This window comes from Macrosteles quadrilineatus, unplaced genomic scaffold (genome assembly GCF_028750875.1).
Source record: "Macrosteles quadrilineatus isolate MER2022 unplaced genomic scaffold, UCM_ALF_1.0 Scaffold_13__1_contigs__length_4303367, whole genome shotgun sequence".
Classification (NCBI taxonomy): Eukaryota; Metazoa; Arthropoda; class Insecta; order Hemiptera; family Cicadellidae; genus Macrosteles; species Macrosteles quadrilineatus.
This window is the reverse complement of record NW_026542606.1, coordinates 2,778,506-2,804,885: the sequence shown is the minus strand read 5'-3', so window position 1 is coordinate 2,804,885 and position 26,380 is coordinate 2,778,506. Positions and strand designations below refer to the sequence as shown.

The 26,380-nt window shown below is 36.5% G+C and overlaps 1 protein-coding gene across 1 annotated transcript; it reads left to right on the top strand.

Moving 5' to 3' along the window:
* The first annotated feature begins 11,532 nt into the window (after nucleotides 1-11,532).
* LOC129004969 (uncharacterized) lies at nucleotides 11,533-25,494 on the top strand. The gene is made up of 3 exons (XM_054433699.1): nucleotides 11,533-11,760; nucleotides 23,564-23,971; nucleotides 24,685-25,494. The coding sequence occupies exons 1-3, from the start codon at nucleotides 11,629-11,631 to the stop codon at nucleotides 25,492-25,494; spliced, it is 1,350 nt and encodes a 449-aa protein (XP_054289674.1). The 5' UTR covers nucleotides 11,533-11,628.
* The last annotated feature ends 886 nt before the right edge of the window (nucleotides 25,495-26,380 follow it).

The following is a 26,380-nucleotide window of genomic DNA, read 5'->3' as shown; positions in this document are numbered from 1 at the left end:
AATGTCTACTTAAAAATATAACATTTATTCCCGATTTAAATAGAATTAGTTTAACAAGTACTTAGGTTTGCTGCATTAGGGAGGGTAAAACTGTTTTTTTTTGTAAAATGTTAATAGTTAGTAAGAAATAAAAACATTTTCCAAATTTGATCAAAATATGTTCGTAAACAAGCAAACTACAACAGTTTACTCATTCTCCATAAGAATAACATGGGAATTTTAAATTTACAATTTTTTGGAATTTTCTCCGTAACCATTAGGCGCATAATAACGCTTCAATATACTAAATTATTTGTTTTTTGAAGCTCTACAAAATGGTTTGGAAATTAATTGCTAAATTTTATGTTTTTTGGGTCAAAATTGGGAAAAGCCTATTTTTACCCCATAAAACCCCCCGTAAACACCCGTTCCCATGGTCCGATCATGCTGGATCGCGAACTCGTTCGAATAGACGTAGGTTTACACGTTTGTACCAAATTTCATCAAAATCGGATCATTTTTGCTCGAGTTATCGTGCTGACGGACACATATATATATATATATATAATATATATATAAATATATAAATATATATATATATATATATATATATATGAATTTGAACGGATGGTGTTTTTGGCCTCTAGGGACCTCAAAACGAAAAAAAAAATCGGTCCCGCGTCCAGGTCTTACCATGAGTACTACGGTAATAGCTTATTCCCTATATGGGAAATTCGCTAAAAGGTTCCATACAATTTAGTCCCCTTAATCCCCTTAATAATTTATTTAAAACTCAAACACCTCTTAAAACATAAATTTTCAATACTGTATAAAGATTTTAAAATATATTTCAGATACATGTTAGGGAAATTTCTATTTATATTTTGACTATATATATATATATATATATATATATTAATATTAATTCTAACTCAAATATTAATAAGGGTATATGTTTAATACATTGACTGACAGGTGAAAAACGGTAAAATAAAAAAATATAATATGTTATCAGTTTACTTACCGGTCGTAGATTAGATGTGAGTTCAGCCTTGCAGGTGAACTTGGTCCTGTTGAAACAACGCCACCTGACACTGCGCGCACCTTCGGTATAGTTTGGTGTAAATAAAACTGTTGAACAGCATGTGTTCGGAACCCCTTAACCCAGTTGTAACTTCGCCCATCATCAACCTTCAACACTGCGACCCGAAATGCCATCCATTGACCATTGCACGGTTGGCAGCAGCAGCGAGAGCTTATGAGTCATACAATTTTCGGAATACCAAACTACCCCTACACGAGTTGTCAGAGAACGTGGCCAATAGGCGCATCTTTATCATGGTTTTTCTGAAGGGGGTGGGGAGTAAGTAGGAAGGACAACCACCCACTTAAAATACACCTTAAAAATAGTAATAGGGAACCTAAACCACAAATTAATCAAAAAACACCATTCATGTTGTAAAATAAAATACTCCCACCGCAGTGAACCTGCAGACTGTGCAAATTTCCATTTACTACTAAAATATTGCCAGAAAATTGTTAGATTTACTTCCTATTTAAATAACATTAATTTTAATGAGTACGTAGGTTTGCTGCTACAGGGAATGTATTGAGGTCTGTTTTTTATTGAAGTGTTGATTACTTAGTATCGTTTTCGTTCGGTTATCGTTTTTATTTTCGATAACTGGAGTGGAGTGATTGATTACGTCATCTTTGAGTTGACTCTTTTAAGTCATCGGAAATTATTACTGTTATTCGTTTTAAAATAATGCCTCAAATATTTTACAATTGCTCGAATATGAGCAACAGAAGCACTAGTTTAAAATAATAGTTGTTAGCGCTGCAACGCACACCGGGTACCTGCTAGTACAGCTCGTGACACCTAAGCTGGCACTTGGCCTAGCGCGGGCAGTGTAGGCGGGAGGAGGGTGGAGGTAGGGAAAAGACCGGACTGCAAACATTTCCGCTGCCTCGCGGGGTTGACTCCCCTTGCATTGTACTTGAGCGCCTTCATATGGGTCGCGAGGACAGTTGATGCAACCCGCATGGCGGGACATAATTTTTTTGAAATAGGTACTAGTAGCGATAGGCCAAGTGCCAGCTTAGATGTCACGAGCTGTAATGCATAAATATTTAAACAGAAACTGTATGGATCATAAACCTAAAATGGTGTCGCTAGCCGAAATGTAATAGTAGTTTTCATTACTCTACAAACGAAAGTACATTTTTTAAGGTCGATTCACACATAATAGTTACGACACTATTTTGTACCTCGATTAAAGCACGAACTCATAGTTAAATGAGTTTGGTTTTTCCGTTATTTGCTTGATACTAAGTGGAATAAACAAAGGTATTCATGTTGTTTACAAGTTTTTCGATATCGTAATGACAAATAATGTTGAATACTCGTTTTTAAAGTGCCATTGCGGGGCTCGGTAGCTTTTTCTAAACAAATAAATCTGGTTAATAATTCTCATAAACTCGGTAACTTATGGATGAACAGCATAAACAAATGACAGAACTGAACGAATCTTATACTAAACCAGCTGTTACCCATGGGCTAAATGCACGGGTAAATGCAATCACTCTCCGCAATAAGTCACTTTCGAGACTAGTAATGAAAACTGCTATTAACATTACTTAAATGAAACTCTCAAATCATATGTTAATGTTATCTATCATGGTGGAAGGAAAAACATAGGTGTGCTATTCCCATCATATTCTGTTACAAAATGTAACAACAGGGTGCAGCACTATTAATTGTCTAATGTATGACAACAGTTGCTAATTTCAACTAAGCAGCTATGATACAAAATTAAATAATTGTCAAAGTAGGATTGTTTACACCTATGTTTATGTTTTTAATTTAATAAATAATTTTTGATAGTGTGTGAATGAGGAGTTTTATTTTTTAAGTGCGTAAATCAATAACTTATTGACTTTTTTCAAAATGTTTATAAAAACCTATTGAATTTGTATGGTTTATTTCCAAAAAAATAATGTATGGGAAACAATAGTAACCATTTAGTATTTTAAGTTAATACTTTTACTAGATTACTAAAAGTTTATCTACATACAGCAGATCTATGAAATAATAATATTCTCTTAAGCCTTCTCTTCTCGTTGCAAAGCACATGGTGGCTAGTCTATATATAAATCCCAAAGTACCCATGAACTTTTGAGAAAACGTAAGGTCACACCTCCATAAACCACATACTTAAAATGTTCGTCATGACGAGAACCCTTGCACAAAAACTATGCATAATTTCATAAAATGCCCTTAAATTCCTTTCTAAAGGGAACTTTCCATGTTAAAATACCTCAGCTGTACTTATCTGTATGTTATTCTTTCAATTTATTGCCTTATTAAAATCTGGCAGATTATTTATTTGTATAACAACAACAAATTGCATTGTATTGTGCGTATTCTGTTTTGTAGATTTTAGTTTAACTTTACCAATCAATAGTTTTATTAAAACTTATGAATTAAACTAGTCGAATCACTAGCCTAAATAAGTGTTCACAGTCTGAGTTGTAAATATTTCCGTGAACGATTCCATGAGCCGAGCCGTTCACTATCCCACTAGTTCACTATTTGTCCGAGGGTAGGGTGATGGGAATGAGGCAGGGAGAACGGGGAGATTCCAGTCAGTCCTAATGTCGCACCCTCGCATTATTCCACATGACTGCCCCAGAGGGCTCAGGCTGGCCCAGGTCGAATTCAGTCCTGTTGTCGCTTTACCAAACAATCTTGCGGGGGGTGGTGCCGCGGGCTCTTATCGCCGCCAGTGCCCTAGTTGAGCGGAGCGAGCGAAGCTCTTATACGTCGACTTTTATGCATTTCGTAATACGCAAACTCCTCCTAGACGGCTGAATCAATCGTTTTCAAATTTTGCATGGTGAAAAAGACCATATCGGTGAGTGCCAACATCTATATGGCGTTAAAAAGTCTCTCAGGAATCCGCCCCACTGTGTCTCAAAGTTTCAATGTAATCCTTATGGAAGCAGTATTTGACACATAAACAAAGACATATGATCAGCTGTTGACTTTTGAATGCAGTAGATAAATAAATAGCTGATAGCATTATTCCACAGATATTAGAACATAAACGGTGGTATGGATTATAAATATAATCAAATGACGACACTAGCTTGAGGTTCGTGACGTAGGAAGTGGTGAAGGAAGTAGTAAAGGTGAGCAGTCTGGAGTGTGGAAACTGTTTAAGATGATTAGATTAAGGTATCTGCATTCCTAAAATTCAATGGGAAGGGAGGAAAACAGGTCCGTGACGTAGGAAGTGGTGAAGGAAGTAGTCAAGGCGAGTTGTCCGGAGTGTGGGAGCTGTTTATGACAATTAGATTAAGGTATCTGCAAACCTAAAATGCTATTGGAAGGGAAGGAAACAGGTCCGCAACGTAGGAAGTGGTGAAGGAAGTAGTCAAGGCGAGCTGTTCGGGGTATGGGATCTGTTTATGACCATTAGATTAAGGTATTTGCAATCCTAAAATGCTATGGGAAGGGAGGCAAACAGGTCCGCGACGTTGGAAGTGGTGAAGGAAGTAGTAAAGGTGGAAATGGAGTTGAGTGTGAGTGTGGAGTTGAGAGTTGTTGAGTGTGGGAATGGACTAATGTACTGCAATGCTAAAATGCTATGGGAAGAGACTGTAGACTGTAGGTTAAAATGATTATGAAGCACGAATCGTTACATATTTCGATACGTATTCAATAGTTTACAATAGAAATTTACAACTGAGTTGACAATAGCTGAGTTTTACTCCATAGAGGCTAAAAACGAATTTTATTCCCTAAAGAGTAAAAATGCTACTTTAGACCCGCAATGCATGCACCAATGAAGACTGTTTTTACTGCAGTATGACAAAAACAATATGAACCCTTGATGACTCCGCTCAATTTTGTGGATGCATCTGCGAACGCCACCTAGTCATATAATTTGAGATTTTGAAAAGAATTTGTTTCAAAAGACCTTGCCACTACTTTGACTGCAATGTTTGTTGGGGTAATGCAAATTATTGAAATACTGTACTTAATACTTGTCTATGATTTGAAGAATGATAACAAAACAAAGTTCACCGCAGATTTAAAATCTTTAATTTATTTCCAAACTAGCTATAACCCGCGGGCTTTGCCCCGTTTAACTTCTTAATTTTCAGATGATCTCGTTCGCATGGCTCAATCACGTCCTGGTTGAAGTTCGTTCGCTACGCTCACTCACCTTTAGGTTGGAGTGTTGTACCTTTGACCGCCAGTCATATAGTGAAATCTAGAGGTTGTATAGGGAAGCTAATGAAACTAGTTCATAGATCAGCCACCAGAGGACTACTTCACCTTGCATTGGAGATTGAAAACTGTGTTAGTTGGAAGATATTTTAGTTTATTCATTTTTGCTTCTGAAAAGTAAAAATTTGTTGACTTATTGTTTGTTTTATAAAATGTATATTTTTCTACAAATAAAAGTGAAAGTGAGGGGTTATTATTTGATATTTGTCCTCTAACTTCTCTTGGGTGTTTGAAACTGATATTACCGGTATCACATATCTTTTGAGAATATATATAAAATAGCGGAAAGCGCTAGTGTTGTACCTTTGACCACTTAATAGTGGTGTTCCTTTGACCAGGTCAAAGGTACAACATCATCTGTATTCAGTGTAGTTATTACTGGTTTTTATTGAAATATGTTAATGTATTAATATTAAGCCCAGGGCCGGACTCAGGACTACAGGGGCCCCGGGCAAATTTTCCAATGGGGCCCTAGGATTTCAGTTCGGGGGGGGGTCCTCCAGTGAGATTGGGGGGTCCTCCAGTGAGATTGGGGGGTCCCCCCGGGAAAATTTCTAAATTTAGGCTTCAAATAGGGCAATTTAAGGCCAAATAAGCAATAAGTTCTATATAAAAAATTGTTCCTAAAATATAACTATTTTTACATATTTTAATTTTATACACAAAAATAAAAATGTATTGCTTTGTAGTACCAGTGACGGCATATTTGGTATGGTAGCATGGTAGGCTACCATAATATATTTGGATTAGAAGTATTGATATATTTTTGTTTATTACGTATTTAAATTATCGATTATTGCCGACGATTTGTATGGTTTTTCAATATTACTACAATATAGGTGTGATTATTTTATTTTCATAATGTTTTTGGTACCTATAGCATTCTCGTTTTTATAATATGTTAAAGTCCTAGCATGAAAATTACCATTGAGGACTTTCAAGGTTGAGTTTTTTATTGACGAGCAAAATCTTGCAATGTCTAATAAACACTCACAAGCTAACTATTTATATGAGAAACTGAAAGATGTTTAAATGGATCCAATATCGATTAATACAACACAAACATAGCATTGAATCAACGTAAGACAATTTCAACCAACTTGACGTGACCTCTAGTCTCAAAGGACAAACTATGGGAGTAAAGTGATTTAAATTGTTTTGGATAGGCGATAAGGCATTTTATGTGTGTGTATGCGCGTGCGTGAGACAGAGAGGACTAGACAGGATCCCTTATCAGCTCATTATCATTTACTGTTGCAGCTGCTTCTGCTTATTCGCTTATTTTGAATTTGACTCCAAAGACTAAATTGGAGATCAAAATTTTGACGCATAACTTAATTAATTACTATTTTACAAAACCTTTAAATTGGACGGATAATATACTTCTACCCCTTAAAATCCTGATTGGTATATACTTAGAGGTAAAAGAAAAGAAAAACATTTAATAAAACATAAACGGAGCAATATTTTTATTTTTTAAAGTATTTGAACACCAGTGAATCTCCATTTAAAACAACACAATTTTACAAGTTACGTTCTACGTTGGGACAAGAGTTTTCATATTTATTGTATTTTTGCCCCAAGCGCGGGACCCCCTTCAACTCATTCGCCGCGGCCGTACGTTCGGGCGAGCGGCTTCATTGAAACTGAAACTTGTCCGTCACAGCCTAGCACATATGCTTGTGTAAACCAGGCCTAAGCGTGGGGCCAGTGCAACTCTGAGAAAAAGTCCCTTAGGGTCAAGAATTTCATTCCTAGTAATGCCTTAAAATGCACCTAACAATAGCCTTGAACATAGGATAGCGAAAATGAAAATAAAGCTGTTACAAAAGAAGGCCATTTGGTAAGTGTCTGATCAATTTTCGAAGTTAATGTAAAAACTACTGTACAAAGGGGGCCCCTGTCGGGGCCCCCTTGGCTCGGGGGCCCCGGGCGTTCGCCCCCTTCGCCCATAGGTAAGTCCGGCCCTGATTAAGCCATTGTTTTGTGGAAACGACAGGAGGTTGTCACCAAGCTTCCCAACACTGCCAAATCAAGTGGATAAGCACGTCAGAGAGAATTTTTCAATTTTGCAGTGGACTTTTTATCCTAAAAAGTAGAAAAAGCCATTTTTTAATCTTGATGAATGAATAATAAGTTCAACTTTGTGTATCTGTTTTTATATTTTAAAAACTAAGATATATATTTGTTTTTTTCTACCTGTTTTGGGCTGAAATCGATATGCTGGTCAAAGGTACAACTGCATGTTGAACCTTTGACTACCATGTAACAAATTTCCTTTATTACTAAAAAAAGGTTAAAACTTATGACAAGGAACTGGAAAAAATATTTAATCCATGGATAAAACAGTTAAGTATCATCGTTGATTGTTTTTAAAATAATCGGAGCTTTCCTGTCTCTACAAAAAATGTTTAAGTGAAAACTGGTCAAAGGTACAACACTCTCCCCCATGGTGTTTATTTTAACTCAACCCAAATTACAGTACTGAGAGGCACTAAGAAACAAAAACTAATAATTTGGTATTTTCTGTTTCCTTGTATGTGGGGCCAAAAATCTATATTATTAATTCGCTACATGTAACTTTGTTAACTTATAGGGATTTTTTGTTTGTGCTACAAACATTTACTGGCTTGGTTGAAATGAAATATTTACTATTTGAATTTGTATTGGGGTTAATTTACAATAAAAATAAACAGTATCAGCAATCTGACAAATACTTTCTCCCATTAGCTTGTAAATAACCTTTATCAGGGGTAAGCGATGAGAACTAACTATGATATTTAATGGGTAAAATCACAAAAGTTTCATTTCATTAGCTTTTGAACCGTAATTTATACAGGAATCAATTATCAATTATCAAAATTATCAATTATCAAAATTATCAATCATTAAGATGGGGACGCCACTTAGGTGCGTATTTTAACCCAAATATGAGTGAAGGATGAGTGTAGAATGGTGTGTGATGATCTGTGTAGCTTTGTTACTGACTAAGATCAGCTGTTTCATTAGCCAGGATCATTTATTTAAAGCCCAATGATCAGGAACAGCTGGGTCCAGTTTCAAACCATCAAAAAGCTACTGACTTTTCTCAGGATCGAACCGGCGACCTTTTGATTACTAGGCGAGCACTATAACCACTCAGCTACCCAGCCAGTTATGGGGTGTTGCACTATTTTGTTTAGGCGACAAAAGGCGCAATCACGACAAATCCTAGATATCTCCTGAGGAAAAAGAAACGTCATCATCGTCTTCTACAATAGCGTAAAAATCTAGAATATCACGCAAGGTCAATGAAATATTAAAATAGTCTTCCACTATCACAGCAAAATCCTGAGAGTTTCCTGCGGGTTGTGTGGACATCATTATCATCCATTAATTTATAAGGACCAAAACAGAGGAATTTAAATCAAAAAAATTTGTTATCCTTTTTCCATTGTTTTTTAGGGGAAAACAAAATAAGCTTCAATATTTTTTGAACCTAAATTTTTACAGCAATTGGGGGTTGCACTATGTTGTTAGGAATTATAACGAATGTCACATACTAATATGAACTAAAACCGGCCTTTTTTAAAAAATACGATTTTCTATCTTATTTTATAGGTTTTTATGGGAAAATAACATAGTTTAAATAACTTTTGAACCATAATTTTTACAGAAATTGGAGTTGTACCATTTTGTTTAAAGGGCTACACCATCCTAAATTATTATCAAATTGGTTGTGGCCGCTTTTGAGTAAATCCGATTTTTCCGTTATTTTATGGGGTTTTATGGGAAAATCAACATTAAAAATCAAAATTTTAAAAAATGAAAAAAACACCTCGAGATACCATGGATTGGAACCTATACACCAAATTTCATCGAAATCGGGCCACTGGTGTAGTCCCTAGCTCTGTACACATCTAGACACACAGACACACACACTTAAACATCACTTCGAAAACCACTTTTTTGGGTCCTGGGGGACCCAAAACAGATATATCAACTCAAAACTCAAACTCGAAAATGTTTACGAAAAAAATACTTTCTCTTTATATACTATGGTATAGGGGGAGAAAGTAAAAAGCAAGAAATCCTGGAAAATTTGGTATACTAAAAAGAAAACTGTATTAACCCTGTGCTGCATTTCTTCAGCAATCATTGAAAGAGCCGATTTGCAAACTATGGAAACATAGGAATTTCATAGAACACCGGCAACTTGAAGAAATATAAATAATGTTTTTTTTTATTTTTTTTTAAGCAAGACACTAAGGAAATTGTAGTTACTTAAATTCAGAGGTTAATTCGGATGAAATCATCAGTATTCTTATGATTAAGACTATTTCTCCCTTAAACCTACCACTGATCATTTTTGCTTTAATCAATTTTGACGTCTTTTTTATTGTTAGTCTGGTAATGTTGTACAGCTTAAATGGATTTAAGTTTCGCATTTGTATTATTGGAGTTCCTTCTTTTAATGACAGTAATGTGGTGGGTTGATGACAAATTGAGAGGCATTTGAATACCCGAGATAGCACGCACGATTATTATTCACTTAATAATTTATGTTAGATTGTGTGGGTATAGAACAAAAGATAAAAATACTAAGGCATTGTCATCCCTTTGATAAAGGTTTTTATGTTTTTAATATTTAACTTCGGAGAATTTAAACGTTGTTGAGTGCACAGGTGTGCTGCGATTGGGGCACATACATTTGGACTTATTCAAAAGTAAAATAGTTTTCTGTGCTGCACTCTGTAGAAACACTGTGGCACTATTTCAAATCATGACTAATGCTTATACAGAATGTTAATTGTGATTATTCAAACCTGCAAAACAGCTGGTGAAAGTAAACATCTGCTTTTAAATTATATTTATTTGTAAACATTGTAGATCAAAAAGTCTGACATTGGCCCCCTTAAAACCCTCTGGAGCAGAGCCCTTTTGACGGATCTGCACCAAACTTCACTCGAACAATCCTTGAAAGATGCTTAATAATGCCTGAAAGTTTCATTACAATCTGTCGAGTGGTTTCGGAGTCCATAATGTATATACACACATACACACATACATTCATAAATAGTTCCTCTTTTATAGTTATAGATAGATAAATGTTGATTGTCAAACTTTTATGTAAATCGTGAGTGTTTCCAAAATCTTTGAGTTGACTCTTTTAAAGCCATCATAAATTATGACTGTTTTCCGTTTTAAAATAATGCCTGTAATACTTAGCAAATGCTCGACTTCGAGCAACAGGTAGGTTCTACACTAGTTTATGATGACTTATTAGTTTATGTGAACTTATTGTGACTAGTATACATGTTGCTCAAAATCGAGCAATCGCAAAGAAGTAAAGGAGTTATTTAAAAACAAACAACTTATTTGTAATCAAATATAAGTCATAAATTCCGATGAGTTTAAATAAAAGAGTCAACTCAAAGATTACGTAACTAATGATAATCCCGTACTCACAATGTACTTAACAGTTCAATATAATCAACATTTCTTGTAAATATTTTATCGTTTTTCAAAAGCTGATCTGGCTTTTAGTGTATTGTACAAATGTTTCCCACTTATACCGCAATAGGTTGTCCATGTTAGTCTTTGTCAATGATAATGTAGTCTGCATGGTATAACCCATTGTGGCCAGTACGTTTACAAAATTTCAGTCTTTATTTTAATAGCATCAAATAACCATTAACGACCTGATTTTCTGCATAACCTCTCTGTCACAATTTTACAATTAACATATGTTCTTCTTCTCACTTTTAATTTCTGACAACAGCTGGAGTTTCATAACAATGTTTGTTTCAAATGTTAATCTTATGGAGAAATACAAAACTTAAAAAAGCCCCACGGCTTCACACTCTAACTATTTCCCTAAAAAGAAAGTTTCCTGCGCAACTTCACGTTACGCTCTTTCCAATGACATAAAAAACATGTCAATGGGATCGGTTCAGTAGTTTCGGATGAGGAGTAATTGTCACAAAAAACCTGCTTGCGTATTAAATAAGTATAGATAGATTAATTACCAGCTGGAAAAATTGTCTTTGAAATGATTTTGGCAGGGCACTTTACTATTTGGTAGAGACACAATTAAGGAGGAGAAAAAGTAAAATACAAGTGAAACAATGCTACAGTACTATAAAAAATGTGTGCACAAGATTTGAAATAGTAAACACATTATTATCCATCTATCGTTTTGTAGGTATGATGCCATCAAAACAGAGGGAAGAGATGTGTCATTGTAAAAACGACTTGGCAAAACATGTGATGATTATGATGTCACAGCAAGACAGCGGCTTCTGTTGAGAACTATTATCATGTACAGGACTTCCCCTGATAACTGGTGCAGTTCCTAGTCAGTTGTCAAGATGTTGGCCGCCTTACTGCTCATCTTGACCTCCGCTAGCAGTTCACAAGACATTTGCCAGCTGTGTGATTGTCTGCCCAGAGGTGATAACCCAGTCCAAGCCTTCTGTGTTGATAACAGTTTTGGTGATAAGGTGAGAAATCAGCTTGTTTATTTCCGGTTTAATTATTTTTAATATTAAGATGCCCAACAAGAACAAAATCTTAAAATAAAAATTTTTTAAGTTTTTTTTTTTATTTGATCACTTGATTAAGGTGATCACCCTAGTGCGCTTAATCTTGTGTATGTTAGTTTCCACAAACATATGTATGTTATGTATGTGTATATGTATGTGTTATGTGTGTATGTATGTGTTATGTATTTAAGCAACATATAGGCCTATTTATTTCCATTGACTTTTGCAAACTATAAAGTTCTATTCACTGTCAAATGTATTGCCCAGAAATTTAAAGTGAACGTAAAATAAAAATAAATAGAGGAAAACTTTATAATACGATTTTTAGCAATTGCCAGATGTTGAAAAAGTTCTGTAATGCTAACGTGATCATGTAAGAGTGTTTGGAATGGAGTGACTATGACTGTAGGGGATGTGGAAGGAAAATAATAGGTGTTTGATTAATGTTTTTAGATGATTTTATTTAAATTTAGCAGTTTAATTAGTACAATTCATTGCTGAAGATATTTTACAACTAATATCTTTTTATATTATTACAACATTGTATTACTCATTGTAAATTACTTCTTGAGTCTTTTATCCCTATAATATAAACAAATAAATATTCTTACTTGTGAGATATACTTTTTGTGAGTTGGACAAAATCATCCCTCAGAGATCTATTGGCTTATGGTTACAATGTACATGAAATGAAGTTTTCATATCACATTTAGACAGGCGATTTTAAAACAAATTTGTATTTCATCTTACTAATATTATAAATGTGAAAGTTTGTGTGTTTGTGTGTTTGAAGGTCAATCACGCATAAACCACTGGATGGATTGGGCTGAAATTTGGCATGATGATAGCTCACATTCCCGATTAACATATAGGCATATTCTTATCTCAAAAATCCCTTCGGGCTTCACCCCAGTGGCTCTGTAGTTCCCCATGTTAACCTTATGAGTATTCATATTTAAAGGGAATTAAAGAATTTAGTCAGCTGTTTCAACCAAAAAAGTTGGTTCTATGATATACAAAAGCATTAAAAAGTTATAAGATTTACCAACAGGGTGCAGCACTATATTTTTTTTGCATTTATGTAAAAAACTTATTTGAACTAAGCAGCAACAAACAACTGTGATACGCAATGAGAACTGTCAAAGTAGGATTGTTTACAGTTATGTTTATGTGTTTAATGTCATGAATAATTTGTGATTTTTTAAATTTGTAATACTTTATTTTTCTTTATTGTTTAGGTGAAGAGGTAGAACATTATGGCTATGATAGATGTGTAATACCATAGTATACCGTCAATTTAAAGAAGCAAATTTGATCAAACTTTGTTCTCCCCCATTGCAAACGCAAAGCTTGAGTATAACTGCAATAAGTAATTTAAACTTATATGCCAACCCCGTACGAAGGACGGGTACTTTGCTAGTATTTTTATAAACTCAATTTATTTTTCACTCATTTACTAAAAACAGAACTAAGATGAGTCCAAAGACATTGTATTTTGTGTTTAGAGTTTCAATTTGTCACCTAAAAAATATTAACAATTTTGTGTTTAGCAATTATATTTTTTTAATGTTTGCTTTAAAAAGTTAACCAAGAACAGTTTAAAACTCAACTAAAACTGTCAGAGGAAGGATGGGCACTATGATGGTTAAGTAAATAGTTGTATAATAGAAACTGTTCGGTATTCATATTTTTAGAGTATTTAGAAATTAATCATTATGTTAATTAAGTCACTGGTTAATTAATCATGCTAATGTGTATAGAAATCACCACATTTATTGTAATATTATTTAGTCTCAGTAACAATTTATTGTAAATAGACTCCCGCTTTCAATATTCAAATGAGATTGCTAAGCCTGCTCGAATTTCCCGCCAGTAAGGCCTATTTTCCTGTACTACATACCCATGAATCACCTGACGCCGTGTTTGCTTCAATCGCATTTCCTATTGGCCATCGAATTCCTAGACCCCTCTAACCGCAATTGCATTTTTCAAAGTGTGAAGCCGGCGATCGGCGTCTGTCTGTCCACGGTCGGCGTCCATAACTCACGGTGTATTCCGTTTCTCGTATCTCGGGACATTAATTGCCCATTTTACCTCTCTTAAACGTATTTTTAGGCTATAGATTAATTATATCTGGCCTCCCTCTCCTCTATAGTACATTTAACTATATATACATTTTAATTTCCCCCTTTTGTTTGTGATTAAATTACTTAAATTGTGATCTAGTGCTTTCAGACTCTTCAAACCTCAAGACAGTGTGTGCGCGTCCGTGTATTACTTCTAGACTTTCCGTACGTTTTCACCGCGACTTCCGCGTATTAGTGAGCTCTTTGTGATTATGAACTTGGGTGCGTTGCGTTCTCCAAAATTCTACAAAACAGAAGCACTCGGTCTAAGGACTCCGCCATCCGCCATCGCTCCACCATAGACGACGCCGCTGCCATACTCTCCACCTTTGGATAATTGGACTCAAGGTACAACCTTAAAGTTTTGTGTGTGTTTTAATTAGACTCTAAAACTAATCTCATTTGCCCCTCACAAGACATTTTATTCCATCTCGGGACCTCAGTGCCCTTCAAATTGCAGATTCGCCATTTTCTCTAATTTAATTATTTTTCTCTTGAACTATTAATTAGTTCTGGTCCTTCGAGTTATTAATTATTTTCATTTTCACCCATTACGCCCCCAACATTTGGTCCTTCGAGCCGGATTCATTGTCTAAAGTCCTGTGGTAATTAATTTCAGCCAATTTTCATCATCAACCATATTTTTAGCGATCTGCAATTTTCAATTTTCGCCATATTGGTAAAATATCGGCTCGCGTTCGTTCCGTTCGTGGGCGTGGTTTAGCAATCTCTCTCCACTCGCGCGTCTGCGCAGGTCACAATCATGTACAATTTGCTGTTCTCTCTAGTAGTAGACAATTTTTCCCTACTTGGCTTTTTTATCCCGAAAACGGGATTTAGTTTTAGTTGCGGGATTTAGTCGCGTGCAGACGGCCGACACTAGTAGCAGACGCATATCTCAACTGTCACTCACTGTACAGCGTTTGTTGTTGTTTACATTTTCTCATTTAAGGTGTATTGTGTAATAAGGTTGATTGATATTATTAATAACCAACTGTTAGGTTATTATTAGGTATTTACTATTATTCTTTGAATCAATATTGCTCTTTTGAATATCATACTAAATAAACAATAATTTGTCATTGTTATTTAACATTGTTTATGCTTTCTGAATTTTGATTTTAAATGAAGTAAAGTTAAATTAGTTCATCTCTGTAATTTTGGTTGACAAACGTGCGATATTATATTTAAGGTAATTTTATCTTGTCAATTAACATTTTAATAAATAGTTCAAAATAATCGTTTTTACTGGTTCTTATTACTAGTGTTGTACATATAAACAAAACTGTTAGCTAGCGTATTTGTATTGTGATTCATATTTCATTGATGGTTATAATTTTATGTTCCTTTCTCATTTATTAGGGTAATAACTTACTCTTTATGTTGCAATTCTTGTTTACTAAGGATTATTCTACACTGTTTCATTAATGAGGCCTACTCTCATTAAACTTATTTAGATCCATTTATTATTTTTGTAAATAACGGTGAACTTTCATGTGACTCATTCATTTGTTCTATCATATCTCTTGTTTTATTGTGCATTATTATTACCGTACTTGAATACTTTCAACTAAGCTCAATTGTTGATTTATAGTTTGAAAATCGAATTAAACCTGCCACACTCATTTAAAAATATTTTATTGCTATTTAACGTGTTGATCACTTAGTGTTTTTCACTATTTGCCTCAATTAAGCTACAAAGTAGGTGGATATATGTTTTAGATATTTATAATATTTTATCTCTATATTATTCAGCGGACAATTAATTACTACATTGTTAAGCTAATACCATTCATAGGCCTAGCTACAAGCCTTTTGTGTACCCACAACTTCCATTTTCGTGTGAATACTTTCAAGTGAACACTTCACAATGCCTCCTAAAGCATCTGATTTTAAGTCCGCAATCTACACCCGTTCTACGGCGCTGATTAAATCACGTTTTGAAAAACTTAAGGCTACAGTAGATGAATTATCAACTCAAATCGACCCTCTAACACCATTACAACTTAAGAAATTATCCGCTTACGCGTTGGAAATAAAAAAGAAACGCAGTGAATTTGAAAATAACCTTCAACGTGCCTTCGTTCTGGAAGATGAAGGGATCGATGATAAGACTCTTTCCAATGATCAAGATGCTATTGAAGACATGTTCTCTCACATTCAAGCTACGATTGAAACTCTGGTTCCCTCAGAACCACCAAAAACCCCTTCCGCGTTCAGTGAATCGTTTTCTGTTTCAGAAACTCATCCAAGCTCACAAGTACGATTACCTAAACTGGACTTACAAAAATTCTCTGGCGATCCATTAACGTGGACAAGTTTTATCAATCTTTTTGACACTGCAATCCACCGTAATGCTTCATTATCCTCTGTTATGAAATTCCAGTACTTACTCTCTGTCTTAAATGGAGAGCCTCTCAATTTAATAAGGAGTTTAAATCTCACCGCTCCTAATTATCTAGTCGCCTATGAATTGTTACGTGACAGATATCACAACAATCGAAGATTGCAATCATTGCATCTTAACCAATTGTTGGACCTGCCAAACATTACGGCAACTTCACTCAAAGGTTTGCGCCAATTTGTAAACCTGTTTACGGAACACACACAAGCTCTTAAGGCATTAAATTGTGACGTTAGTGACAACAACCCCCTATTGTCCGCACTCCTTTTGCGTAAAATGGACCAGGAACTACGTAAAAAACTTGAATCGTTCCGTTCCAGTCAAACCGAAGATCCAGTTACTCATTCATTACCAGAAATTGGTGAAATAATAAGATTTCTTAACCAAGAATGTTCGCAGACAGAAGATGCTAACATACATAACATGTCATCGGCCCACAGAAGCGTTCAACCTTCACCTCACAAAACCATACCAAAAAAGGTGCATTTCCGGTCTGACGTAGGCCTAGCCATGGTAGCTACTTCGAGATCTAATGCTCCCCCCTCTCATAGCTCTCAGACTAAAAATAGTCCTGTCTATAACAAATGTTTTGTTTGTAACAAAAATGATCACAAAGTTTACACTTGTGACGTATTTCAAAATAAATCTCCTCGAGAGCGACACGCCATTGTTAAAAAACATAATCGTTGTTTTTCTTGCTTGGGTGAACATAGCTCCAAAGAATGCCGCTCTCAGTTCACTTGTCGCACATGTAAACAGCGACACCACTCTCTCTTACACCTTGGTGATAATAATCAAACCTCTCAGATGTCTTTTCGACCTCAAGGTCAAAGAACTTCCCCGACCACTTCAGGTCCATCTCACACTCAGACTGGTGATGTTAATTCACAAGCCTCTATCTCCGCCACTGTCGCGGATGTAAGCAATTATTCTGCCCAAAATAACTCATGTACGACTTCGGGTAATTATACTGTATTACTCGGCACCGCCTTGGTCAAGTTGACTTCCCCTCAGGGTATCTCTCATGTGTTTCGTGCTCTACTAGATACTGGCAGTATGTGTGATCTGCTCTCAGAACGCGCTGCGAATCTCCTGAATATAAAACGCCAGTCTTCTCAACTCAAAATATCTGGTCTTTCTCAAATGGCTTCCTGTACTAAAGGGTCAACTTACTTGAATCTTGAAACTCTCTCAGGTCGAGTAATAGCCACTGACCATCAATTCCATATTCTTGATAAGATTTCCGTCGACTTACCTCGCTCCCCTATATCACCGGAAGTGCTAACAAAAATCAAGCCCTATGTTCTAGCTGATCCTACTTTTCACTTGCCTTGTGGCATTGACGTGCTTATAGGTAGTTCTCTGCTACCCCTCCTCTGGACTCATGAAAGTTACTCCCTCGGCACGCACATGCCTCATGTGATAGGTACTCATCTTGGCTTTATTCTGATGGGTAAAGCTCCCTGTGCAACTAACTCGGAACCCGTGTCAGGTTTTGCAATCTCTCTTCTCTCTGTTAGTGATAATTCACTACACTCTTCCCTGCAACGTTTTTGGCAACAGGAGGAACCCCCTCACTTCCAGGTTAAGTCACAGGAAGAGCTTCTTTGTGATGAATACTATAAAAAATCACACTCTCGTGATCAATCAGGTCGTTATGTTGTGCGACTTCCGTTCAAGACGGACCCCTCCATTCTAGGCCAATCTAGGCCCATTGCTGAAAAGCGCTTGTTGTCTATTGAGCAGAAATTTAAAGCTCAACCCCATTTTTCACACTTGTATAAGACGTTCATGTCTGAATATCAAACTCTCGGCCATATGACAAAACTAGATTTTGTTGAAGACATACACCCACACTACTTCCTACCTCATCATGGGGAAATGAAGGACTCTAGCACGACCAATTTAAGGACAGTGTTTGACGCCAGTAGCAAAACCAGTTCCGGTCACTCCTTAAACGATATTCTTTTGACAGGACGTAAATTACAAACTGACATTTGTGACGTAATTTTGAACTTCCGCTCTCATAAAATTGTGTTTTCATGTGACATTCGGCAAATGTACCGCCAAATACAAGTGCACCCTGACGATCAAAAGTTTCAACTGATTCTGTGGCGTGACGACCCTTCAAAGGAAATCTCTACGTTTCAACTTACTACCGTCACCTACGGCATGAACAGCTCCCCCTACCTTGCTATTAAAACTTTAATGCAGTTAGCGGAAGACGAAGGTGATGCCTTCCCTCAGGCTTCTCACTCTCTACGTCATCACACCTACGTGGACGACATTATCACGGGTGCTGACTCCGTTGAGGCTGCTCTTGAACTACAGGATCAACTCATCCAACTTCTACATCGTGGTGGCTTTGAACTTCGCAAGTGGGCCTCCAACTCCTCTGCTCTTCTAGAAAAATTTCCTTCGGAACATCTAGAGACTCCAAGTTTCCTGCAAGACGCTCAGCTTCCCCAGTACTCCATCCTAGGTCTCCATTGGTCTCCTGAAGAAGACTGTTTCTGTTACGCTTTCAACCCCCCGTCTGAAAAGCTGACTAAGCGCTCCGTGCTCAGCTTTATTGCCAAACTATATGACCCCTGTGGATTTTTGTCCCCATTAATCATGGTAGCAAAATGCTTCATGCAATTACTATGGACTCAAGGTCTTGATTGGGACGACCCTCTCCCTTCTGATCTCGCACATAAGTGGCATGTGTTCACTAGTAACACCAAAGACCACCTCGGTCAAATTAAGATCCCCCGAGCATTTCCGCTCGCTCACTCCTCTGATATCGAGCTTCACGGTTTCTGTGATGCATCGGAATGCGGTTATGCCGCGGTAGTGTATTTCCGGTGTGAATCTAGTGACAAAACAGTCATTGTGAAACAAATATTGTCTAAGACTCGTGTTGCCCCGTTAAAAAAGGTAACTTTACCCCGCTTGGAATTGTGTGCAGCTCACCTCTTATCAAAACTAGTGCATTATTGTGAAAAACAATTTAACTCTCTTACTACGAATACCACTGTATTGTGGAGTGACTCATCTGTAGTTCTTACTTGGCTACAAACCCCTCCATACAGACTAAAGACCTTTGTGGCTAATCGTGTAGCCCAAGTGCAAGAAATCATTCCCAGTTATCAGTGGCGGCACATAAAAGGGACGGAAAACCCCGCTGATTGTGCCTCACGAGGAATTCTAGCCTCATCTTTCATTGACCATCCCTTATGGTGGACTGGCCCACCATGGTTACAGCTCCCTGCGGCCAACTGGCCCCCCTCATGTTTTTCGCCGTCTGAACTCACTCCCACGGACGAAATTAAAGAAACTCCTCTTAGTGTACTTAGTGCAACAGTCGCCCCTTCGGAATGGGACTTATTGTCTAAATATTCATCTTGGTTGAAACTAACCCGTGTGCTAGCTTATGTACTACGATTCATAAACTATTCCAGGTCTAAAAACAAACTCTCTGGACACTTAAAACTCAGTGAATTAAATCTAGCGGAAGTGACAATTTTTAAACTAGTGCAAAAACTCCATTTCAGTGCGGATATTAAATTATTGAACAAAGGCTCAATATGTTCTGCACAATTACAGAAACTCACCCCCTTCCTCGACCCTAATGGTCTCATACGCGTCGGTGGCCGATTGTCACATTGTTCGCTTGCTCATGACATACGTCACCCTATTGTTCTACCCAAGTCTCATACTGTAGTGAATTTGCTTATAGACTTTTACCACCAGGTACACTTGCACTCAGGTCCGCAACTAACTCAATCACTACTCGCCCGAAAAGTGTGGATTCTATCGGCCAGGAGCGTTATCCGCTCGCGCATATTTAAGTGTCTTGTGTGCTTTAAAAATAAACCACGAAACAAAATCCCTCTAATGGGTGATTTACCTGCTCATCGGGTCAATCCTACTCGTCCATTCTCATCTACAGGCGTAGATTACGCCGGACCATTTAGTGTTCGCGTTTGCAGTCTCAAAGCTCTTAGACAGATTAAGGTCTATTTGTGTATTTTTATCTGCATGGCTACCAAAGCTATTCATATAGAGGTAGTCACCGATCTTACTACCTCAGGCTTCATTGCCGCTCTCACACGTTTTGTGTCGAGACGCGGACTCTGTTCCGATCTGTATTCTGACTGCGGAACCAACTTTGTTGGTGCAAACTCGGAATTACGCAAGGTAATCCGTGAAACCATCCTTACACCTGATTCGCAGGACAAAATTGTTCATTTCACCACCCCCAAAGGAATTAACTTCCATTTCAACCCCCCCTCTGCACCTCATCAAGGTGGCTTATGGGAAAGTGCCGTTAAAAGTGCAAAATACCATCTGAAACGGGTAATTGGTGAAACCATTTTAACTTTAACCCAATTTCAAACTTTGTCCATTCAAGTAGAGGCAATGCTAAACTCGCGCCCTCTTACAGCTCTTAGTTCAGACCCTTCCGAAATTTCTGTGCTGACCCCTGGACATTTCCTCATCGGAGCTCCATTAGTTGCCCTGCCGGAACCTCACCTGTCCGAAGTGCCCTTCAATCGTCTTCGTCAGTGGCAGCTTGTCCAGGCTTTTCACCAGCGTATCTGGAGGCGTTGGCAGCTTGAATATCTCCACTCCCTCCAGCAGCGATCCAAGTGGACCACCCCTCATGAGAATTTGAAGACCGGAGACTTGGTGCTCATTCACTCCAATTCACCTCCACTCACCTGGCCTCTTGGACGCATCGTCTCCACTCACCCTGGCGCTGATGGAACAGTTCGAGTCGTCACAGTGAAGACAGCTTCTGGGACTTTCACACGGCCTGTTCACAAGGTCTTCCCTCTGCCATGCAATGAAGACTAAGTCCAAGAAACCTACTCTATGTACATATTAGATTTAAGTGTGGTTTACGTTTGCTCTTGTGTTTTTTAATTAATTGTCTGTTGAAGCTGTAATGCTTCAAGGGGGCCGGAATGTTCGGTATTCATATTTTTAGAGTATTTAGAAATTAATCATTATGTTAATTAAGTCACTGGTTAATTAATCATGCTAATGTGTATAGAAATCACCACATTTATTGTAATATTATTTAGTCTCAGTAACAATTTATTGTAAATAGACTCCCGCTTTCAATATTCAAATGAGATTGCTAAGCCTGCTCGAATTTCCCGCCAGTAAGGCCTATTTTCCTGTACTACATACCCATGAATCACCTGACGCCGTGTTTGCTTCAATCGCATTTCCTATTGGCCATCGAATTCCTAGACCCCTCTAAACCGCAATTGCATTTTTCAAAGTGTGAAGCCGGCGATCGGCGTCTGTCTGTCCACGGTCGGCGTCCATAACTCACGGTGTATTCCGTTTCTCGTATCTCGGGACATTAATTGCCCATTTTACCTCTCTTAAACGTATTTTTAGGCTATAGATTAATTATATCTGGCCTCCCTCTCCTCTATAGTACATTTAACTATATATACATTTTAATTTCCCCCTTTTGTTTGTGATTAAATTACTTAAATTGTGATCTAGTGCTTTCAGACTCTTCAAACCTCAAGACAGTGTGTGCGCGTCCGTGTATTACTTCTAGACTTTCCGTACGTTTTCACCGCGACTTCCGCGTATTAGTGAGCTCTTTGTGATTATGAACTTGGGTGCGTTGCGTTCTCCAAAATTCTACAAAACAGAAGCACTCGGTCTAAGGACTCCGCCATCCGCCATCGCTCCACCATAGACGACGCCGCTGCCATACTCTCCACCTTTGGATAATTGGACTCAAGGTACAACCTTAAAGTTTTGTGTGTGTTTTAATTAGACTCTAAAACTAATCTCATTTGCCCCTCACAAGACATTTTATTCCATCTCGGGACCTCAGTGCCCTTCAAATTGCAGATTCGCCATTTTCTCTAATTTAATTATTTTTCTCTTGAACTATTAATTAGTTCTGGTCCTTCGAGTTATTAATTATTTTCATTTTCACCCATTACGCCCCCAACAGAAACTATTTGATAAACTATTTAAGTTTTGACACACGGTGTATATTATTTAAATAAAACTGTAACCCCAGAAAACCTACAGTTAAGATAGTAAAAACAAAAAAAATTTGGAGGTAATGGATAACAGAGATTGACATTGAAAAGTGAGATTAGGTTATCAAGGTCCCACTGGTGTGATTATTCCTTGTAGCAGTACAGAGCACACCTCATTTTGACTAGTTCAGGTTCATTAACTTGTGTTACTAAAATACTTTACTGACTTCAGTAAGTGACTTTTGACCCTCTACGATCCAACTACTTGTAAAACAATAGAGTAAATCAACCTTTGACTATTCAATGGTTATAAATATTAAAGCAAATGAGAATTTTTATCAACATAATTTTCTCTATTCTTGTACCGGTACTTTATTTTGTCTATATTCAAATGTGTAATTGCTAGGATTGTAGTTTTTGTAACTGTCAATGTGGATTAAAAATAACAAACTAGCCTATCTTTATATTTGTATAATGTTTTGCTTTCACTTTTATTTGACTTTAACATCTAGTGAAATCCAAATGAATAAAGTTAGCCAATAAGCTGTAATCAAACAAAGACCAATCTGAACTAAATCTCAGAATGTGTTTTTATTGACCAACATCAACAAAATACTCAGAACTGATAGCACAGAGGAGACTTCTTTTGTCCTGTTTCTGCTTTATTTCAAAAATCTAACTCAGAACTGTTAAAATACTGTGAAATTCAAATACTGTAGTAGATATATATATATATATCAATATCAATATCAATTGAGATGGGGACGCCACCTAAGCGTGTATTTTAACCCAAATATGATTGAAGGATGAGTTTAAAATGGTGTGAGATGATCTGTGTACAGATTGTGTAAAGCTACACAAGCATTTGTTACTGACTAAGATCAGCTGTTTCATTAGCCAGGATCATTTATTTAAAGCCCAATGATCAGGAACAGCTGGGTCCAGTTTCAAACCATCAAAAAGCTACTGACTTTTCTCAGGATCGAACCGGCGACCTTTTGATTACTAGGCGAGCACTATAACCACTCAGCTACCCAGCCAGTTAAATATAAATTTAGATTAAACTATAGGCACATCTCTGAATTCAAGGTAATAATTTTTTTATAACTCTAATTTTATGAGCTGAAAATGTAGCCTATTTGTGAAGTATGGTATACTTTATCAGAACTAAAATATCTCTATCTTTGAACACCATTATTTATATATAATAGTTTGATATTTTGCAGGAGTTTTCACTGGCCACTTCATCTCAAGCTTCCACTCTCCAACTTGTGTATATTAATGGTATTAAAACAGTGAACTTTGGACTGAATTCATTTCTAACAGAAAAACCTCTTGATCTTCTAATTCAAAACTGTTCTGAAGTTAACATTTACAACAACTCTATCAATCATCTCCGTTCGCTTGTGATACAAAACATAAAATCAGTGAAGGTGGGAGCTCTTAGTCAACCAGACCTGTGGTCAGTAATACTTGAGAACATTGATCTGCTGACCTTGGATGAAGCCATCAGTTTTAATGCCAACTATACTGTCAAAATTGGTAATGTTGGTTCACTCACTGTTCTGGGCACTCAAGAAGAAAGGAACTGTTTTGAAAACTTGGAGTTGCAATTTACATTTTTTGACTGTGTGGTAAGCAATCAATGGACAAATTGTGTGTGTGAGAGTGAGTGTGAGTTTGTGTTTTCACACAAATGTGTGGGTGAATGTTTACAGAGCTAAGTCCACACCATTAATATGATTTTGGTGGAATTTATTTGATTATCGGTACCAAAATACTAAATGGACCATTTAAATTATATAATTTTGTATTATTTATTGTAATTTTTTGGGGGTCGGTATGTTGAAATGGAAACAAACTCTCCCCAAGACCTCTGTCAGTTTGTAATGAAACCACTTGTATCTCCTTCTAAGTGGGAACTGGGAACTGAACGTTGTCATGCTTAAGAATAACTCAGTAAAAATGTAAGCATATGATACACTAAAATAATTATATGAATTATATTTATATTATTAATCAAGCTCAATTACCAATTAAATTCCAATAAAATACGTTTTCTTGCCTTATGCATATATATTTCTTACTAAACATTGTTGGTTGAGTAGCGGAAGCCTCCCAGTGATTAGTATTTGAGCTGATAGTCAGTTGTAATTGTGCCTCTTACTATGGGACACATGGAGTGAGGGGGCAAGCATACATGTTGATAAGGAGCAACAGTGCTGATGTCTCGTGATAATCTCAATAATTATCACCCGGAAAATCCATGTTCTCTAATTATAAACCAATTCATATTCTTGATTATTTATCCTATTTTTTGAGTGCTTCAAAAACTATAATTTTTCAGTTTAACCCAATACCAGAGGGAGGACTGATAATTTGTGGCAATCACATCAAACTAGAAAATAACACATTTGAATCTGTAGCTGAAGGAGGTTTCAAAATCACGGCAGAATCCAGTATCAAGATTGTAAATAACCACTTCAAGCATCTCAACAAGAAGGTGTTTAACCTCAGTTCTCCGGGAATATACATCAGTGGCAACAACTTTGACATTCTTCCTGCTGGAGCTTTAAGTGACGTTTCTACACTTCAAGACACGTTCTTCACAAACAACACAATCCAAGATGTAGACCTAGGTGGTGTATTGTTAGACATGGGCTGGGGAATGACGATAGAGAATAACTTAATCAATTGTGACTGTGCTTCAAAAAGAACAAGTATTTTGAATCCAAAGCAAGATATGCTGATTCTAACAAACTCTTCTCATGAAATATTACAAAGTATTTTCTTCAACAACTACTGCAGCTTAGACTGTACAGTGTCGTTGAAAGATTTCAGTTATGCTTTGATTCAAGGAGACGTCTGTCTCACAAACAACACTCGATTGGAGGAGGAAAAATTGTGTGATATGAACATTCTACCAGATTATGTGACAGAAAGTGAAACTGAAAGTTCCCCAGTCTCTGAGGCCACCAGGGTAGAGTTGTTAGTTCCTCTCAGTATTATCTTAATTAGCTTACTTGTGATAAGTTCAGCTTGCTATGGTGTAAAGGAAATGAAAACATTTAGGTTTTTTTTCAACCCCCATAGAAACTTAGATCCAAAGCTTTCATCAGAACTACCAAGTATTCCTGGAGCTGGAAATAATCAGTAAGATTAAATTGAGCTTTAACAGCACAATGTAAGGTTTTGCTCTGGAGAAGAGGACTTTCAGAAGTATTTAATTAACAGTATGAATGTTAAAATGCTAGAACAAAATACAAATTTGTTATTGTCGTAAAACAAGTACAGAATTCGACATTGGTACAGTAAATCAAGTTTAAGTTTAGAGTAAAAAAGTTAAGGGTAAACTTGTTCTACCATAGCAATATTTTTCAAATAATATTTTATTGAAACAGATTGACAAAATAGAGATTATGGAGAGGTGACTTATTATACGTTTCAGTGGCTTGGAGTGAAATAAAATGAAATAAAAAAATTATTTATTTAGACTGGCAAAGTTAGGGCCACATGGCCCTTTCTTACACTTAACCTGTACAAATACACCTGGAATATGATTCCTCATACAAAAATAAAAATATCAAATGAAGGTATATCCGAAAATGCATATCTACCCAGATATCAGCCACTTTTATGTTTTAGATGTTTTTTATATATACACATTTTTATCTTTTAATTCATCCAACCGATCTTTATTAAACATGGTATGTATTTTAAGGTAAAAATATCTATTTTCCCAGAGGGTCATTGTGTACTTTTATCATTCTACGTTTTTGGACACCCTGTATGTAATTGTCTTGTAAGTATATTTTCTGGACAATAAGGTGTAAAATATAAACTCAATCCTTTTTTCACAGGCCTAAAATATATAATACCTTTTCTCAGGCCTTTTTTCAATTTTGTGTCTATGTGATACTGACATGTAAAAATACAAGTTTCTGATTTACAATCTTTATTACTGTTGGTAATATTTCTTTTAAATAAGTAGAGAACATCCAGAATTGTTTTTAGATAGTTTATAAGATGTATTAAATACTGAA

Excerpts from the sequence above, each read along its gene's own strand:
- LOC129004969 (XM_054433699.1), top strand. The coding sequence starts at position 11,629 with ATGTTGGCCGCCTTACTGCTCATCTTGACCTCCGCTAGCAGTTCACAA. Across the intron at positions 11,761-23,563 it reads ATAACAGTTTTGGTGATAAG|GAGTTTTCACTGGCCACTTC; the intron begins GTGAGAAATCAG and ends GATATTTTGCAG. Across the intron at positions 23,972-24,684 it reads TTACATTTTTTGACTGTGTG|TTTAACCCAATACCAGAGGG; the intron begins GTAAGCAATCAA and ends ATAATTTTTCAG.